Source organism: Seriola lalandi, unplaced genomic scaffold (assembly GCF_002814215.2).
Source record: "Seriola lalandi dorsalis isolate HSWRI2012SDOR001 ecotype SW California unplaced genomic scaffold, Sedor1 jcf7180002054898, whole genome shotgun sequence".
Taxonomy (NCBI): domain Eukaryota; kingdom Metazoa; phylum Chordata; class Actinopteri; order Carangiformes; family Carangidae; genus Seriola; species Seriola lalandi.
Window position 1 is genome coordinate 2,112,831 of NW_019525450.1, and position 19,270 is coordinate 2,132,100.

General features: G+C 39.2%; 2 protein-coding genes across 2 annotated transcripts; one reads left to right on the top strand and one right to left on the bottom strand.

The window, feature by feature from the left end:
• Window positions 1-2,582: 2,582 nt before the first annotated feature.
• On the bottom strand, window positions 2,583-7,753 carry syap1 (synapse associated protein 1). Its single transcript, XM_023429759.2, has 9 exons — window positions 7,442-7,753; window positions 6,975-7,093; window positions 6,693-6,759; window positions 5,432-5,505; window positions 5,203-5,342; window positions 4,838-4,989; window positions 3,582-3,631; window positions 3,339-3,495; window positions 2,583-3,236 (listed from the first exon to the last, which is right to left on the bottom strand). Exons 1-9 carry the CDS (start codon window positions 7,641-7,643, stop codon window positions 3,106-3,108), a joined length of 1,092 nt encoding a protein of 363 aa, XP_023285527.1. The 5' UTR covers window positions 7,644-7,753; the 3' UTR covers window positions 2,583-3,105.
• Window positions 7,754-8,046: 293 nt separating this feature from the next.
• On the top strand, window positions 8,047-11,923 carry phospho2 (phosphatase, orphan 2). Its single transcript, XM_023429640.2, has 4 exons — window positions 8,047-8,109; window positions 9,182-9,259; window positions 9,500-9,594; window positions 9,718-11,923. The coding sequence occupies exons 2-4, from the start codon at window positions 9,189-9,191 to the stop codon at window positions 10,281-10,283; spliced, it is 732 nt and encodes a 243-aa protein (XP_023285408.1). The 5' UTR covers window positions 8,047-8,109; window positions 9,182-9,188; the 3' UTR covers window positions 10,284-11,923.
• The last annotated feature ends 7,347 nt before the right edge of the window (window positions 11,924-19,270 follow it).

Sequence of the window (19,270 nt, forward strand, 5' to 3'; positions counted from 1 at the left end):
AGACACACTCACACGCACACACACAGACACACTCACACGCACACACACAGACACACTCACACACACAGACACACACACAGACACACTCACACACACACACACATACACACACACAGACACACTCACACGCACACACACACACACACACAGACACACACACACACACGCACACACACACACACACACAGACACATACACACACAGAAGGACATACACACTGTCTCGCCTTTATGCATTATTAAAAGATTGTTAAACCAGCATCACACACAAGCAATAAACCATACACGGGTCCTAATCTGCCCGGCTTTGTCACCATGGTGACAAGTGTGTGTCCTGCCAGAGACCAGCTGGTGGACCCTGGCTGTGATATTGCGATGGGAGGGACGTGTGTGTACATGACAAAGAGAGACAAAACAAAGGGAGAACACACATTGCAGCTTGGAGCTTTAGTCTGTTTCTCACATCATTTTCCTGAACACACACCTGACACCCAATAAGCAGAGAGAAAGCACAGCAGACATTAGCATATTGATCCTTGTATTGATTGCCACTTGCAAATGAGTATTTATTCTCCAATTCATTTTAACATCTTTATTGTGGTGGGGGTAGTGTTGACACTCCAGGCAGCGTACCATCTGTTTCTGCCACTCTGCTTCCAGAACTGTAGGGAGCATGCAGGGACAGGTCTGGCTGGCACAAGCAGAGCTATGTGTTTGTCTCAGTCTCATTTAACATGATTACAGACTTTCTACAACTAAAACATCCAGGCCTCCCTTCCACCATTCCTCAATGACTTACTCAGTCTCATGAAAGACTTTCTTCTCGCCCAACCGTCCGCAGTCAGCCCTCATTCACCCACACTTTAGACAACAGCCGCGCATTTGTGCATGTAAATTATATGTTAAATTTCATGCTCACAGAGTATCTTAATTCAGCGTTGAGGTTAGACTTTGCCTGGAATGAGCTTGTGACTAAAAGAGCTGAACACAGTGCTATAAAAAAAAGTCCCCAGCCACGCACTGAAACCATGGGATGTTCTTATTGCACAGTCAACAAATCAGACTTTTAAGACATCCGACTGTTGCAGAAATTAAATTCAAATGACTTGAAAGGGTCATTGATCTGAAATAAACCTTTGGACTTTTTGCTAAGCTCCTGCTGACTGTAACCTTATATTTCAAAGACAGGTATGAGAGTGGTATCGATGTTCTCACCTAACTCTCAGCAAGAAAGTGACTAAGCTTATTTGGCAAACATCAAACTATTCCTTTACATTGACATCACTGTTCTTAATAACAGTATGATCAAATGATTATATTTTGATCAGATGATCAAATGTGAGATAAACTACAACAGCCTATGTAACTACATGGATAAAAAGTATAAGGAAATTATGGGGATTTGTGGTCTGGATCAGGTTCTCTAAGTAAAAATGTTTCACTTCCCACACTGCTTATTTGTTAGTGTTGTTTTTGTCCATGGGTTACAATACATACATTGAGCAAAATAAATAGACCTGTTAAAAAACACATTTTGAAAAATTTGGTCTGTGGCGCTGTTGACTGTAGTATGTTGACAGGCATCCTATGATTGCGTCCATCTAATTCAAATCAATGAGGGTAGGCTAAACAACAGCAGCACAAGCTGCAGCCTCCAAAATGATCATGGAGTTGAATCAACACCTCTTTAACACAGGTTCAACAAAAACTGAACATTATAACCTTCATGAGGGAGGATTAACTGCAGGGCTGTTGTATTAAACTAGTGTATATATATATATATATATATACTGTATATATTGTAAAAAACATTGTAAAAAATACCTGACCCCTACAGTGAGCGGCTGTGGTGGCTCTGTTATACTGTGGGAGTCATTTTGCTGACAAGGTTAGTATGGATGACAAAAATTGATATAAGTATAAATAAATAAATGCAGAAATGAATTATTAAATACATAAATGAATGCAAAAGAAATATATTTTGGTACTGAAAAATGTAAATTCTGCTTTTTTACATTTAGTTATATATGCATTTATACAGAGTTGTTGTGAGTGATCACCTTTATCCTATGATGAAACATCTCGATCCCAATGGGGGTTGGTCTCCTCCAGGATGACACTGCCCTCAGGGGTCACTGAACAGTTTAGAGAGTAGGAAAATATTGTGAATCATATGCTGTGGCCTTAACAGTCACCAGATCTCAAACCAGTTCAACACCTATAGGAGATTTAGGACCGACGTGTTAGACAGAGCTCTCCACCACCATCATCAAAACACCAAATGAGGGAATATCTTTTGGAAGAATGATGCTCATTCCTCCAGTAGAATCCAAAGACTTGGAAAATCAATGCCAAGTGGCTTAACACCTTACTGAGACACTTTATGTTGTTTTATTTCCTTTAATTCATCCTTATGATGATGTCCTGACATTATGTGTATCGTCCATAATAACAAATAAATATTTATTGAAGGATGACTGAACAAAGTAAAGAAGTAGAGTGGAAAGGAGTTTGAGTTCAAAATGTTTTACAAAATGTACAAGCAGATGTAATAAAAGGGGGAATGCAACTTGAAGTTAAGTATTGTGTTAGAATCCTCTTTATTTACATAAATGTAACTACATGTGATTTTACCGTACTAGCACTATACTAAGACTTTACTTTACAACCCACCACAAAGCAGCAGTGGAAACAAAGATAAAATTTGATGCAGATCTTGGATTTTCAACAAGCCCCCTCTGTTGTAAAATCCATGGTTATTGTACTGGAGCGCCCTCTAGCAGCATTTCTCATCAAAAACAGAAAAAAGAGATGGGGGAGGAAAAAGTGGATAAAACTCATTTAGGAAGGGGCAATGAAGTAGTACTTCACTAACATGACTGAACATGACCACTGGTTCCAGCAGAGGTGACACACTCTTGTTATAACTGGATCTATACCTTCATCAGTTTTAGAGGAGATTGTTTACAAGATAGTTATCACAGCTGGATGGGGGCAGAGGATGTGGAAGTTCATCCCGTTGTGCATCACTGGTCATTATTCATCACTATTCATCCATTCTGGGCCAGATCACTGCCTGTACAGGAGATAGGCACACGGTAGTCATCTAGCTGTCGTCAGCCTGGAGCATCTTCTCGATCTCTTGGTCCCACTGGTCGTCTTTGTTGTCTGACTCGGTCACCACCTCGTACTCCTGGAGCTCTTGCTGCAGCTCCTTCTCCCAGTCGGCTGACTCATCTGGGTCAAAAGAAAGGAAAGGTTATGAGCGAGAAAATTATTTTTTTCCTGGACTTTAAAAATACACAATACAGTCACAGAGTGATGTCTTGTAAAACTGACCATCAGGAGAGGGGGTGCTCTCCTTTTTATCCAGCACCAGCTGCTCCATCTCTTTCCTCAGGTCCTCCTGGTTGATGGCTGTTGAGTCGAAAGCGTCGCTCACAAACTCCGACACTCCAGGACTTGTGGACATCTCCTCCTCTTCTTCCTGAGGTGGCTGGAAATGATGCAGACAGGAGTGAAAAAGTAATTCACTGCATGACTCTGGAAAATACATGCGCACACACACGCACGTAGTCTTACCTTCTGTATGTCGCTGATAGAAACTGGTGGAGTTTTTGGTCTGACAGTGTCTGTGAAGTGAAATAATACAGTGCTGTTAGTTTTACATATGCAAATCACACTCTGCTGTTCGCTTGACTGTGTTCCATGGCTTTTCCCCTGAAACCACAGCTGTGTCTGTGGTTTGTAACAGAGGTTATGAGGAGTACAAGCTGAGATAATAATGAGGTTGGCGACAAGCACTGAAGACTTTAGTTTCAATACTTTTCACACAAAAAAATTCTGAACATCCCTTTCACCACAGATGGTCTTTGGCCAAGAGCTCCATCTACAGAGCTCAGTAATGCTTTACACATACCTGCCCATTTTACATAATTAAGGAGTGTAAAGAGAGTACACCTGGCATGTATGTGCATAAATAATGCATACACCCTTTAACACATATTAACTGGTATTTATAAAGGAACAATGTGTGGTGAGAGTGTGTGAATACTTTTTTTTCAAGAGAAGCCACTGGTGATATGGTGCAAATGAACAATAAGGTGAGGGATGGAACATTATTCATTAAGGTGGTTCAACAATGTCATTGAGTGCCTGTTATTTTTGAAGTTATTTTTGGGGGGATTTTTATGGTTTTATATGACAGCAACAGTGGAGACACACAGGAAGTACAATTCGGTCCGGCTGGCCGGGGACCTGCTGCTCAGAACTGACTGCCTGATATTTTCTGTACAGTGTTGGAAAATTCAATCAAAGGCACATGTATAAACTTTATTTTAATTTTGTGAGATTGACATTATTATTCTCTTATTGAAGGCATCGTTTTATTACCTTGTGTTGACACTCTCTTCATTTTATCCTCAGTTGTGAAGTGTTAGTGCTACATCAGATATCTCTCTGACATTTAACAATGATTTAGATATTGCCGCCAATGGTGTGTGAATTCTGTTTGTGCACATGTATCATTAATGTGAATTAATGATCGTGTTGGAGTGGTGGATCAGGCAGAAGTATTGACATGCAATGTGCACCTAGTTCATCAATGATTGAGGTTTCTAAAACAGACACGCTGCCTCATGAATCTGATGAAAACAATGTGTAAACATATTTCTGGAGTTTTAATCGCAAATCTCCACAGAGTTTTGTATGCATTGGTTGCTGAAGTTTGTTCGGTACCCTTGTGAGGTCCAAGGATTGTCACAAAGAAACAAATGCAGTGGTCCCTATTGATATAACGGGTGAAAATGACCCTGCAGATCGTCTCTGCCGTGTCTGACCTGTAAGGACGACGTCCTCAGGTGAAACACCGGCGCCTCTGTCCTCATCGTCCTTCTGCTGCTGCTGAGCTGCCAGCGCTGTGAGCTGAGCCGACTGCTTGATCAGAGACACCCGGTAGAAATAATTCCTCCAGAACACCTCCTCCTTCACGCTGTCGAAAACAAACACATCACCATCTATTCTGCGAAATCGTTTCAAAGATGATGCCACAGGTCAAAGTAACTGTGTCCTGTTAACACACTTGCAGAAACAATCACATAATGTAAAGTGTATACTGTACACACACACACACACACACACACACACACACACACATACACACACACACACACACACACACACACAAAGTTGGAACACTACATACTGTTTGGGAACCAGGTCGAAGCGCATGCGGTTAAGGAGCTGGTCTTCCTCCAGCATCACTGTGGCCAGAGGATACATCTGCTCCATGTCGAAGTGGAACTGAACACCAGCCGGAGGGTCCCGCAAGAAGTTCCTCTTGTCCTGGAATCAGCAGCCAGAGAGCTCAGTTTGATCATCAGAATGTCACACACGTAGTAATAACACATTCATATAGTCATGTCTTTGCTTACAGCTGACAGAGCAAGGATCTGTTGCTGGATGGTCTCTTCCTCATTGTAGCCAACCCAGGGAGGCACTGCTGCTTCTAGACACACACGCACGCACGCACGCACACGCACACACACACACACACAGTGATATGCTGTAAAAATTCCCTGTAAAGCACTTTGAATTGAATGTCACTAACCTGTATATAAGACCTTATAAACAAAGTGTGACTGACTGATTTAATTGTATTTTTTTTTTTTAAATGAATGACTGTATTATGCTTGAAAAAAAATCCTTGACTGGAATTTCTGGGTTTTGAAACTCGACTACTGAACAGTTGAGGATGATGCTATTACCAAACAGCTCAGTGGGCTTGTTCCATTTTCAGTCTGTAAACTACCTCATGAAGGACTTCAAAATTTTTATGGATCATGCTTCTTGTTCTTCCTTATATATCTTAAGAAGTTGTTCCCCTGTATATACTGTACATGCATGTATAAATGTTCATGTACTGTATATGTTGTATGACTAGAATCCTACTAGTTATCAGGAGTGTCTTTATCATATTTTTCCATAAAGCAGGACAATGCTTAGGATACAGTTTTCCACAGCAAATGACATTTGAGTCTTTGTCATTTTGTTGCTATTTTCCCTGGAGGTTTGACATCTGATGTTGTATTTTTAGGGATCATCAGGATGTAAGGATTTGGGCAAATTGTTAGAACATTAAAAAAATACTCCACCCAAAATCTATTGTTCGATCACCTCATGTTGACTTAACATATGTGGCAATACAATATTTGCACTTTGATCCACTACTGAGAACAGAGGCTGGTGTAAGTTTGGATTAATAGTATAGTGATTACAGTGGATTCCAGTAATGACAGACACATTTTGGAAGAGTACCACTTCAAGTATTCACTAAAACTACAAATCCTCATCGGTCCAATAAAGCTGTATTAATAGTCTGTTCAGAACACAGTGTGTTCCTGTTGGATTCAGCTTTAGCTTCTTCCTATTGACAAAATGTGACATGTTACGCCTCATTGTTACTTTACTGACACTTTACTTTTCCACTGTCTCACCATCATTTCTCATCAAGAATTCTGTGTCATACTCACCATTTTTTCCACAATACTCTGTGATATGCAAAGAATGTGACTTCACTGGAAGCTAGTTTACTTTGTAAAGCAACGCTTTTTAAAAGGATAAAAACTCATTTCAGAGAGATCACATGTAATTGGCAATTTACTGAAAAGAAGATTCTTTCCCTTCTTATTTTACCTGATTTTTTTGCTTTTTTCTCTTGAACAAACTTCTCCTGCTCCTTTTGGAAGTCTCCAAGAAAAGTCTGCAAATACACACACACACACACACACACACACACACACACACACACACACAGAGCTATACTTAATGTCATGTCATATAATGATAATGTCATGTCATGCTGAGCACATAGCTCAACAACATGCAAAATCTTTGATGTTCCACTTATGAACCCAGAATTGCCTGTCTCTTCTAAATGCTGCATAACTTGTCAAACAAGCCAATAGAGCAACATGCCTTGTCTATGATGCCGTCAATTTTCCCTTCTTCCACAGTCTTCTTGATGGTCTGAGCTGTCTCTACCATTGACTCAGAAATCTTCTTGGTGGCACTGGAGGCAAAACTGAAGATGAAATCTTCAGATGGAGGAGGAATAGGAGGAAATGGGGTGGTTAAAAACAGCATCTGTTATTAAAATACACCACTACAACACGAGTAAATGTATCAGAAGACAGCTAAGTTTGTCCTGGACAACAAACAACAAAGTTGAAGACGAAAAACCTTAGTTAGAATAAAAGGATGGGGGAGCCTTTCACTAGGAATTACAACCTACTGATTTAATGGATTTATGAGGAGTTGATACAGAGGCAACAAAATCCAGAAGCTACTGAGAAGCTAATTTTCTGACGACCTATCTTGACGTTAAATAAAACCACTTCGCAATAACAGCGAGGATAATTTAAGGGAAAACAGTCCTTTCTCACCACCCAGTCCTTTGCTGTCCTCGGAGTTCTCCAGGTTCGTCTCTGGTTCTCCATCCTGGTCAGCTGGTTGCTGTTTGTTTACCTCGTTTTGTGCCTCCACCACCTTCTCTTCCTGCTGCACGCTCAGGTTTTCTTTGTCGTCTGACGTCTTCGTGTACGTTGGGTTCTCCAAACCCAACCACGTCCCCAAACCTTTGAACATGTTGGTCAAAATAAAATAACTGTTCGTTTAAAGATGAGGAAAAAACAACAATCTGTACAGTGGGTGATTCTTGACTTTATGTAACCAGGAACTAAACTGACAGGTTTTCTTCTTCCCTGGTTGCTTTTTGTGCAGTTCAAGTTGTGTGTTACTCCCACCCAGTGGTTAAAAGGTAAAATTATGCCGTGCTCCGTACTGCACATTAGGTGCTTTTGTCGGATATAATTTCAAAACATACTACAAAATTTATTTATTAAATAAGAATACAAAAATATTCACCGTAACAAACCCTAAAAACTCTAAGTATTTAAGGTAACATAATGTGTTGAATTATATTAGTTTATCTGTGATATCGACACTTTACCAGCAGGTGGCGGTAATGAGCCCAGAGTTGTTGCACATCCTGTAACACAACAAGACGAGGAGAGGAAGCCAGATCAGTGAATTCATGACAGGCAACTCTGAGGTCAGTTTGCTATTCATCACCGGTTCCCTTAATGTCGTGTGATTTATGTCTCTGTGTCTTATGCTTGATGCAGAAATCACTGTAATGTATGTTGTTCCTCTTAAAGCTGATCTGAATTTTGTTGGAACAGAAATTAAATGGAAGGATTAGCCGGTCTGCTAGGCCGTTTACTTGGAGGGAGACGAAGTTCTACCAGATTCCTTACAAAAAATCAGTCACTTAAAACGTAGTGAGTTTAAACTTAAGTTTTATAGTGATTAGGAAATAACTCAAAACATTTCAGGATTAAATGATATGTTGTGATTCAATCGGCATATAAGGGAAAGCCATTTATTGGAATGAAATGGTTGGTTGGTGTAGTTTATTGGAGTCAGTCACGGTTTGTAAGATAACGCTAACTTGGTTGAAAGTAATAAACGGACAGAGCTGGACAAAGTACACAGCTCAATTACTTGAGTCAAAGTATAGATCCTCCTATTTAAACATTACTCCAATACAAGTGAAAATTGTTGAGTCAAATTTTTACTTGAGTTAAAGAACTGGAGTACTTTCTTTTAAGAAATACTAGTACGAGTATTCGAAAGTAAATATTTTATGTAAAAACATTGTTGTATTGTCCCAGTGTAGGAATTGGCTGTGATCGGTTTCTCTTGTTATTAGCACAATGTATGGGCTGTCACATTTTCAAAATAAAATTAAATAAATTCCGCTGACTAAAAGCTCTCCTTCAAAGTAAGAGTATTTTATAGAAATGTTGTGGAGTCAAAAGTACAATATTTGTCTTTTAAAAAATAAAATAAAAAAAATATACTTAACTACAGTACACAAGTAAATGTACTTTATTCCTGTGCACCCCTGTAGACGGATTATTCAAATAGATAGTTTCATATACAAACCCAGGCCTAATGTCAGGATTGGAGTGAGCAAACACGCCTAATACAACTTAATATCTGACAAGAATATCAGTGAAAATATGCAATTAGTTTTTAGGTATAAAATAATTATTGTTCTCCAACCAGGTCTTGTTGTATATTTTTTCTTTATTTCAAAGAGTTATTATGTCTTTTTACAGGTGAAAAATGAAGACTCTGATGGTGTTCGATTTTGACCACACTGTGGTCGATGACAACAGTGATACCTGGGTGGTCAGGTAAATAATGTATTGATTGATTCAATTAATTAATCACTGTAATATCCATCACAAATTGTAAGGTATAGGCTTTTTATGCTGCAAAATGCATACAAATCTATAATGGTACTGCTGCAAGACTATTATAAATCAAAATCCAATACTGACAGAACCACAGATGAAACATGATTTTCTATATTGTAATCACAAGCAACATCACTGTTTACTTCATAGTGGATCTTTTGTTTTTTGGGTTTTCAGATGCCTTCCAGGTCAGACTCTTCCTGACTCTGTGAAGAGTTCCTACGAAAAAGGCCGCTGGACTGAGTACATGGGCAGAGTGATGAACTACATAGGTGAGAATTAATTGTTGTTCTTTCATACATGCATAGAGCTGCACAAAATATTTTACATTAATATTTTTACTTACAACCTGCTCATTCTTCAGTTCTCTGACCTTTTTTTGTCTGTCCATCCAGGTGAGCAGGAGGTCAGCCCTGACAGGGTCCAAAGTGTGATGGAGACCATACCTTTCACAGCTGGAATGACAGACCTGCTGACCTTCATATCACAGAATAAAAGCACCATTGACTGCATAGTCATCTCTGACTCCAACACCATGTTCATAGAATGGATCCTCCACGCAGCTGGGCTCCATGTGGCTGTCGACCAGGTTTTCACCAACCCGGCTAAGTTCAATGAGCTCGGGTACATGGAGGTACAATGCTACCACTCTCACGAGTGCAATCGATGCCCCGTCAACCTCTGTAAGAAAAAAGTCCTGGAGCTTTACCTTTCAGAGCAGTCTGACGGAGGTGTGGAGTATGAGCATATATTTTACGTGGGAGATGGTGGGAACGATCTCTGCCCTAGTTTCTGTCTGAGAGGGCATGATGTTGTGATGCCCAGGAAGGGGTACACCCTGGAGAAACTGCTGGCCAAACTGGACGGTCAGGAAGGTAACAGCTCTGTTAGGGCTAGAGTCCTTGCCTGGAGCAGCGGCACTGACATCCTCCAGGAACTGAAAGCAAGCATGCAGTCTTAGAAGGGACCATGGAGTAGAATACTTGATGGACTTCTTTGTTGCTTTTCTAGCCAATATTGTATTTGCACTGGAGGGAGCGTCTTCTGCTCCCTGTAATTGTTAACATTTTTTGTCACAGTATCAGGACAGTATTTATGATTTTAAAAGTACAGCTTTAATGAAGGCAGACACGTCAGCCCAATTACAACACAAATATCCTACAAAAACAATATTTACATGTGCAGTGTATGATGGACACTGGATCGTGATTCAGATGTTAAATTTAGTATTGTTTTCAAAATTTTAATTGTTTTCTGGGGCAGGATCCAAGATGCAAGGAAGTGCTCTGGAAAGAAGGACTTACAAACTAACTAGGATCTAAAAATAGTGAAATTCAGGGAAATCTTGGATTTTACACTCCATGAACAGGTTTTACAGAAAAAGCCCCTGTTTAATACAGTAGCTTGAATGAAAGTACAGTATCTCTTATAATGGCAACTCCTGCCATGAAAGTAACCTGCAATTTAGTGGGCCTGTTTTAGTGTAACAGACATTTTCTTTTACAGCAAACATTTTGAGTTGTCATAGTAGAAGTGAAGGTGTTACTAATAATATTAAGTGGATCCATTATCCCAGTGAGCCAGAATGAACAATACCAGGACCTTATACCTTAAGCAGCTAAATGGAATTCAGCCATTATTCATTAGCCCATTGGCACCTGTGCTTTTCAAGCTGTGACATGACAAAATGCCTTTAGTTAAAAAGGCATAATATAGTCAATAAGTATAATTTTAGATCAGGGCTGTAGCCACCATTTTAATGTAACACCTCTAAATTAACTTACTGCAGTTTCCTTATAGGGAAGATTCAAGACATTTTTTTTCCACTGTTGAAACATCTTTCTAGTTTCTGTTCAAAATTCAAACTGTCTTGACACATAAATTGCTCAGAATATGTCTTAACCTCACAGCTGAAACTATAACACCACTTCTAGAAAGAAGAAGAACTGCCACACTGCTGCAACCCTTTATTTTAAGATCACACTGTAGGAGAACATGTACATAACCGAGCGGATTATGTATTAAACACAGCTGGAGTTTTATATTTATTTGCCTATTTTACCTTAACTCTTTATAGAATGTTTATAATATGAGTTGTTCTGTGGCTGTAAATGTCTCTGCCCTCGGTGATTTTTTCATACCTCAGGTCTGTGGTTTGAAGTCGTATATGAAGCTACCTGTTAGATGATAACTGTTAAACTAACAGTTTATGAAAAATGAACAAAACGTCCAGGTTATTTTAGTCCTGTTATACAATACCCTGCAGGTGGATAACCTTTAAAATTGACGTCCGTCCATCTATGCTTCACATGTTTGAGAAAGTTTCAGGTTTTATTCAGTAATATTATCCAGATCCACAACATGTCCTTGTTAGCTTTGGAAAAGTATTGGTGTTTCGTCCAGGTTTATAGCCAGTATACAGTATATTATCAGGACTGAGTGCAGGTAACATATACTTGACTCAGTCCAGTATTGCTGTTGAGGTGGATCAGCATTGTTCATGAGATTTGTTGTTGACACTGTCATGAGGCAACATGTTAAAATTTATTTTTTTATTCTTGCTCTTGTAATTCTAATGATGCAATTAAAACCAGAAACCTCTTGGGCCCATTTTTTCTTTATGTACTGTTCACTGAGTGACCACTAAAAGAGGCAGTAATGCAATCAAACATCAGTGTAGCAGTCCATTATTTAATAATGGCTTTGTGAAAGTGCTGTTGGATTGCATTATATAGTTACATTTCTATACCTTGTACATTGTTACACAGTCTTTTCACAGGAGAAGTGAAAACTTTCACCTGCTGTTGGCGCCAAAGGAAAGTTCAGGGGATCACCAGAGACAGTGGGCTTCATTCTCTGGAGATGATGAGATTAAAAAAGAAAAAATGTATGAAACCTACTTAAAGTTCCTGAGGAATCATTTTTGTTGTCTTTATTGTCGTAACTTGTACTGTTGTCACCTACACTTCAACCAGTGGGTTATTTGGGAACTGATATATCCATCCTGTTCAAATACATCCTGTGAAAATGCAAAGATATTCCTTCCCAAGACTGACAGAAAAACAAACAAACAAACAAACCCCCAAAACACTAGACTGGAACAAATGGATAGGGATTTTTCTTCCAACAGCTCTTGCCTAAGATCTAACCTGGTATTATGGTCCAAGTCTCAGCAGGCTTTGTTTACTTTCTGAGTTCTCCCTTCGGTGGGAAGAGGCTTTAGTTGAGGCTTGCTGTATTAAAGGAAGATGCTTAGTTGCATAAGTAACAGGCACAACAGTGAGGCTGTCAAACTGGGATGCACGTCTTGGAAGTTTGGACTAGTTTACTCAGAAAGTTTGGTGTTGAGGCCAGAAAGATGGCGCAGAAACGGCTGATGACCAGAGATTTTACTCCCATCATGTTATGAATTGTTCCATTTATGTTATTATGGTCACTATAGTCACAGTTTTGGGATTGCCACATTCACTGTCATCCCATGGATAAACCTAATATTTGTTTGGGGTCTTTTATAAAGTAGTATCAGTGCATCTACCTGGATGGCTCAATAGACCAGCATGCATTGCAGCCAAAAGGAATGTTAAGTTTTAATGAAGGTGCTGGGACCCTTTTTATCTAAAAGTGTAAATGGACCTATGAGTGGAATTTTCTTTTCATAGATCATCTAGAGCCCTTAACTTTCTTTCATAGTATTTTAATGTTTTTTAAACAGTTTAGACAGTTTTATTGGTGGAATAAATGTTGCTAAATGTGTTATTTCAGTGAATGTTATTACTTTTGTATAACAGCCTCTTGTATTTTTTTTTTTTTTTGTTATTTTCCACTGAGATTAATTATGAGTGCAGTAGTTTGCTGTATTTCTTTTCATGGGCCAATTTTATACCAAGAACAGTCAGGCTCACTCGCTGTTTATTGATTAGTAGAAAATATGAGTCATTTTTAAAAAGAAAAAATGCCAACATTCACAGGTTCCAACCTCTCAAATGTGAATGTGAATATTTGCTGGTTTCGTTAATCTTATATGACTGTAAACTGAGGATCTCTGGGTTTTGGACTGTTGACCAGACAAAACCAGACACCAGAGGTAGTCACCTTTTCATCTTATAAACTGTCTATAGTGACTTTTTGAACCACCTTTATTTAGGAACCTTTCCTCTTGCCTTAATAGGCCTATTGATTAAAATCTGCTCAAGCCTAAAGGTCTTTTGAGTGAACCCTCCCCCTGCTGCACGCCTCTCCTTACAGCCTCTATAATCTCACTTCCAGTTCTATTGACAGCAGTAGTGACAATGTGGAATGTGATGCTGGTTGATTTAACAGTGCCGTGTCAGAGGTCAAGCCTTAATAAGGAGCAAACCACAACAGGACAGACTGCATCATTCAAAGCCTTCAAGCTCTGAAGGCTCATCAGTGACAGCTGCGTCGAGGTAGAAGCAAGATAGCCTGAGCACTGCTGATTGGGTCTCTGAAATAAAAGCATGTTTTTTTACTTGTTGAACAGGTTAGCAGTTCTTGTTGTTGGGCCACCAGTTGGGAGCTAATTAGAATTGTGTTATGCAGTGTTTTGTCCTTTAACCAGTAACAATGCATAAAATTCAATCAATTGATAAAATGTTGAAATATAGAGTGGAAGTATAAAGTAACTGAAAATGGAAACTTACTAATACATTAAAATTGTAAGTAAAGTACTATAAAGTAAATATAATTCCGGCTTGCTTAAACTGGCAATGTGAAAGAATTGGTGTCAAGTGTCAAATTCATACTCCAAACAAATGGGGGACAATGTCCACCTCTACTGTAAGAATTGAGGAAATGCACTCTTTGAGTTCAGTTCTACTGGATTTCAAAAGTATTTGCAAAGATAACTACTAAACTAGTTATCTTTCTCACAGATGAAGCAGATAACTACTTAACTAGTTATCTTTGCAAATTCTTTTGAAATTCAGTGGAACTGACACCAAATCCTGTGGTTGACCAGGTATATTACGGCCATTGTCCATTTACATTGATGCTTCAGCTCAGAATATGGTTTTGTTTAGGAAACGCTTTCTTTTTTTATTACTGTAGATTCACCACACATTTTAAGCTCATTTACAAGAGGGACCATGTGTTGCATAATAATAAGAATAATGCAAAAGCCAATATTGTACTTTTAATAAACAGTGTATTAAGGATGTTTAGAGCAAGTGTGTCAATTTGACACACTTGCTCTAAACACCCTTAATACACTGTTATAGTTATAGTAATACTTTTCTAATATGTTTGCCATTTGTGTTATAGCAACAGCTCTTTGAGGGAAACTGGATCTTTAGGAGAAATTCAACACTGTAATTTAACACCACAACTGATGCATGTATACAGTATATATTACATCACCATAACAGCATTTATTATGCATGAAGTGTTGATAAATATTTAAAGGAGCAATCCTTGATAAATCCCCATGAGCAATTTACATCCCTCTTTTTCTGATACATTACACATTTTCCAAAATACACCATTGCATCATAACAAATGTCCTCATTACAATTTACATTCAGAAGATGTCATTTTAATATTCATTTGCTAATATGCTAGAGGGATGATTATTTCATTTTCGGCCTGAAAGACAAGGAAAAAACTGAAGATAAAACAATGTGTTAATGGCCGAGCTTAAAACTAAAGAATGAGCTACAGTATGTTGATTCTCAACCTCCTACCTTATTGTAAGAAATAGCTTAGATAGCCTTTTAATGCAGGATGAGAAGACCAAACTTAGATTTGCCAGACAAAGACTTTATGAACATGGGAATAAAAGGGAGCCATTTGTGAAGTTCAGAGTAATCGCATATATGACAACAAGCTCATAAATGACACCTTGAAGACATTCTACTGTAAGCTCTATATATCTGAACAGCCAAATGATGCATTTCACTTAATGGAAAAATTCTTCTCTCCGTTCAGCCTGCCTGCTATAATAGAGCAGCAATCTGACCTTAACACCTCCATTTCCAGAGAGGAGGTATTGAATCCTAAAAGAACCTTGCAGGAAGGAAAAGCCTCCTGGACCTGACGGGTGAATAGTATAAAGAATTTGGCGATTTGTTAGCAGATCCACTACTTGACATGTTTAACCATTCATTTTTACATAATGGACTACCTCAGAGTGTACGGACAGTGAATATTTAGCTTTTTCTGAAAAATGGGAAATGCCAAGACTCCTGCATGGAGCAATAGCTCTTCTTAATGTGGACTGGAAGATGTTTTTGAATATTTAACCACTCGACTTGAAGACCTTGCCTGAAATTATAAATGAAGATCAAAAGTTCCATAACAGGGCGAAATCCAAGGTCAGGTGCCTTGTCAGTGTCATTCAGGCTTTTCAGATGGTTTAATGCTTCATGTGTGAGAAGGCCTTTGACTGAGTAGAATTTGCCTATTTATTTTTTTATTCTTCAAACAGATTTGGTATCGATGAAAATTTTATTACATGGGTCAAGGTCTTGTATGACAATCCTCAGGTAGCTATTTTGACTAATGGACTTAGATCATACAGTTTCCCTGTTTTTAGTATAGTCTAGTTTCTCAGTGTATGTGTATGTATCATTGTATCCTATTCAAATTATTCCTGTTTTATTCTTGAACAGGGTGATGAGAGACCTAAATGGCTGGCCCAGTTCTTTTTTATGGCGTAAACACAGACCAAAGATTTACCGCATATCAGAAAATATCAGCTATGACATCTATTTATGACTGGGTCGTAAATAATCCAAACTCTATCTGGCTGGGTGTGGAAGCTTTCCTTCCAGTATCAGCCCCTCTGTGTCCACTAAGAGTGGGGCTGATACTTGATGCCGGTTTGGCACAGTGGGGAAATAGTGGCATTAGTATACTGAAGGCGCTATTTTCTGATAATACGGTAATTACATTTGAACAAATGATTGAAAAATATGGTATCCCCCTTTATTTGTAGATAAAGAATTATATTTTGGACAGTGTAACATTAATTGACAACCATGCAAGAAGCAGGGGGAGTGGCTGTCAGGTTATTCTACTGTATGAGGCTACGCGTTTTGCACCCCGTTACTTTACAGGGGCAACATGGCAGAGGGAGCTATCTATTACAATCAATGTTGAGGAGTGGGAAGATACCTGGAGACATGCTATATCGATTTCAGTCTGCAATTGTGCAGTTTAGGATCATAGACTGAATGCACATATCATAACCCGACTGTAGACGTAGTTTCAACTCTACTCTTTCCCCCCTGTGCCTGAAATACAAGACAGAAACCGGTGCTTTAACTCACTGTCTTTGGTCATGTTGTAAGCAGTGTCCGTCATCCCGGGCCTCTGAAGCTGATATGTAACATTCCACCTCGTCCTCCAACCTGAACAACCATTTAGGTGTTTTTTTTCAACCCTCAGACACGAGCCATACAAGTGTCTCCTGAAATAGTGCAGCTATATTGGCAAGCGCACTGGTCCGGCATCAAGGTTATTATTGTAACTATAACTAATGAAATAATGAAAAACTAGATGTGAAAAAAACATTTTCGTTAACTGAACTGAAAATAAAAAATGATAACTAACTGAAACTGTGTTGTGTGTTTATAAAATTAACTAAAATAATCTAAAATTAAAGACAAAATGTCTTTAGTTTTCGTCTTTGTCAATTTATTTCACACATAAGCCTGTTATTGTTGGTGGATATAAAATCTATCTTCCAATTTTTTAGCTGTGCCAGATTGAGCAGTATCTTAGCAGCTGATTGGCACTTTAAGTGTCCATAACTAAACCATGTAAAACCTGGTGTCTCTGCTGCTCTCAAATGTTGGTAATGTTGCACATTACCATTGTAACCATGTGTCGTGTGTATGAATCTGAGCAGGTCTTGTGTGTTTTTCTTTCCTGTGGATTTCATAATGTATCCATCTTCTGCTTGTTATTAAAGTGAAAAATAAATGTGTTTATTTGCCAAAATCAAAACAATAATAGGAATCTAAACCTATAACATCTATTGTGACATGGCTGTTTGTTTAATTTTGGTGCTTTGGCACTGAGTCAGACCTTACAATGCCACAGACCCAGAGATCTGTATGATGCCTATGATTTCCATGATGTATGGAGGTGGTGGATGCCCGGAGCGCCTTCTACTCTCATGGCCTATTCACAAACATCATCGCCCTGCAGTGTTCTTCTGCCCAGCTCCCGCACTGCCACAAGGCGGCGCTCTGTGTACGCAGCTCAAACTTCAGGGTCATATGCACTGCTGACATGAGGGAGAGGACCAATAGCCTCATCAGGTATGTATGAGTATGTGAGAGAAAGGGAGCGGACGGGGTAATCATGAATGGATTATGCTAATTGAAGAAACTAGCGCGCTCGTACTCGATGCCCCACTGCCATCTGCAGGAAACCCACCTTGTGCATCCGCATCAGCCTAATCAAGTATCTGCCTCATGTCATCGTGTACGCAATATCACATATTGAAGGAAGACATTCTTGTATGCAGATTTGTGTGGGTGACTGATTAAAAAGAACTTAAATGTATGAATAAGAAATATGAAATCATGACTACATAATAACGAGAGCATAGGCGGGGGTGTATGTGTTCCTGCTGTGGCTCACGGCGTCGTATACACCTGATTGGCATTCATTATCCAGTGGAGGACATATTGCAAATTTAACGGTTCAATGATTTAAAAGGCAGTCATTCAAGTGGATAGCCTTGGCTCAAGTCAGATGTTGCCCATTTTAGCAAACATCTGCTGAGCTGTACAAGCCTTTAGAGAGAGAAAGTGACCTCTGACCTTCATGTAAAAGAAGGGGAAGGAGAAAAGAAAGAAAAGAGTCATCAAGAGATCAATGAATTACACAACATACTGTGGCCAGGGTCCTGTGTCCTGCATGACCAGTTGGTGATATTGTCAACATTTCCTCCATATTGTCCTCTGCAATGAAATTATGGGGAAGAAAGTGGATGACCCAAGTACCCCTAGCACTTAGGGAATAATAATTAAGTAAAAGATAAAAAAAAGAAGGTGAGACAGCAACATGCATGCCAGACAGCAAACAGGTGACATAGTGTATGGTGATGATGTGTAATAGGTTTTTCATAGGTGATGTTCACATTTGCTTAGTGCACGTGATTTTTTTTTTCTTTACAGAATGTTTTTATCAGGCTTTAAGCTGCCGCAACTTCACTGTAAGGAGCTCTTCCTTCCATGCACTTGATGCTACATCACCTGTTGTCTCTCATCAGATGTCAATATTTATCTCACTCAAAATTCAGCATGGCTGGAAAGTAAGGAAAGGGCTTGCTCCACTCTTATTCTGGTAATTTGCACTTTCCACACTTCATAATTTCTCCTCTCCTCTCCTCTCCTCTCCTCTCCTCTCCTCTCCTCTCCTCTCCTCTCCTCTCTTCTCCGTGGACGTCTTGTCAACCTTGGACCAGATCTGGACTCCTCCAGATTCACCACAGCCCAGCTGAAAGTGGAGCGTTTGCTGAAGGCTGCTGAGGTGCTGCAGTCTGGAGCGGTGAAGAGGGCCTGTGAGACTGCTGCATGTAGACAACTGCCTCGGCATGCTGGCATTCTCCCAGCTCCACGTATATGTCCTACCATGGACAGATGAGCCCGCAGGCTGCTCGCAGGTAAGCCAGAGACTAGCTCTCTCTATTTAATAAAATATTTTGCAGAGTCAAAATCTTAAATTTTAGAACCGAGACAAAGTGAAAGCAGAGCAATTTTTCTGAATTGTAGTCTTTGCTTTTCATGTCACTGAATATTTTTCACTGTGTTGTGGTCATCATTTAATGTGAGGCTCTTCAAAGAAATGTTACACATGAACAAATGAGTGCATTTAAAAACCTTGGCTCTTAATTAAGTTCTCTTTTCCAAGGATATAATAAATCATACTGTAGTCCCTCTATGCATACATATTTTAACCAGCTGTGACAGCAGGGCT

Bases quoted from the DNA above. Each gene is read 5' to 3' on its own strand.
- phospho2 (XM_023429640.2), top strand. From the start codon at position 9,189: ATGAAGACTCTGATGGTGTTCGATTTTGACCACACTGTGGTCGATGAC. The intron at 9,260-9,499 runs GTAAATAATGTA...TTGGGTTTTCAG, and splicing joins AGTGATACCTGGGTGGTCAG to ATGCCTTCCAGGTCAGACTC. The intron at 9,595-9,717 runs GTGAGAATTAAT...CTGTCCATCCAG, and splicing joins CAGAGTGATGAACTACATAG to GTGAGCAGGAGGTCAGCCCT.
- syap1 (XM_023429759.2), bottom strand. From the start codon at position 7,643: ATGTTCAAAGGTTTGGGGACGTGGTTGGGTTTGGAGAACCCAACGTAC. The intron at 4,990-5,202 runs GTATGTAGTGTT...TGTTTTCGACAG, and splicing joins TTCGACCTGGTTCCCAAACA to CGTGAAGGAGGAGGTGTTCT. The intron at 3,496-3,581 runs GTAAGACTACGT...CATCATTTCCAG, and splicing joins CTATCAGCGACATACAGAAG to CCACCTCAGGAAGAAGAGGA.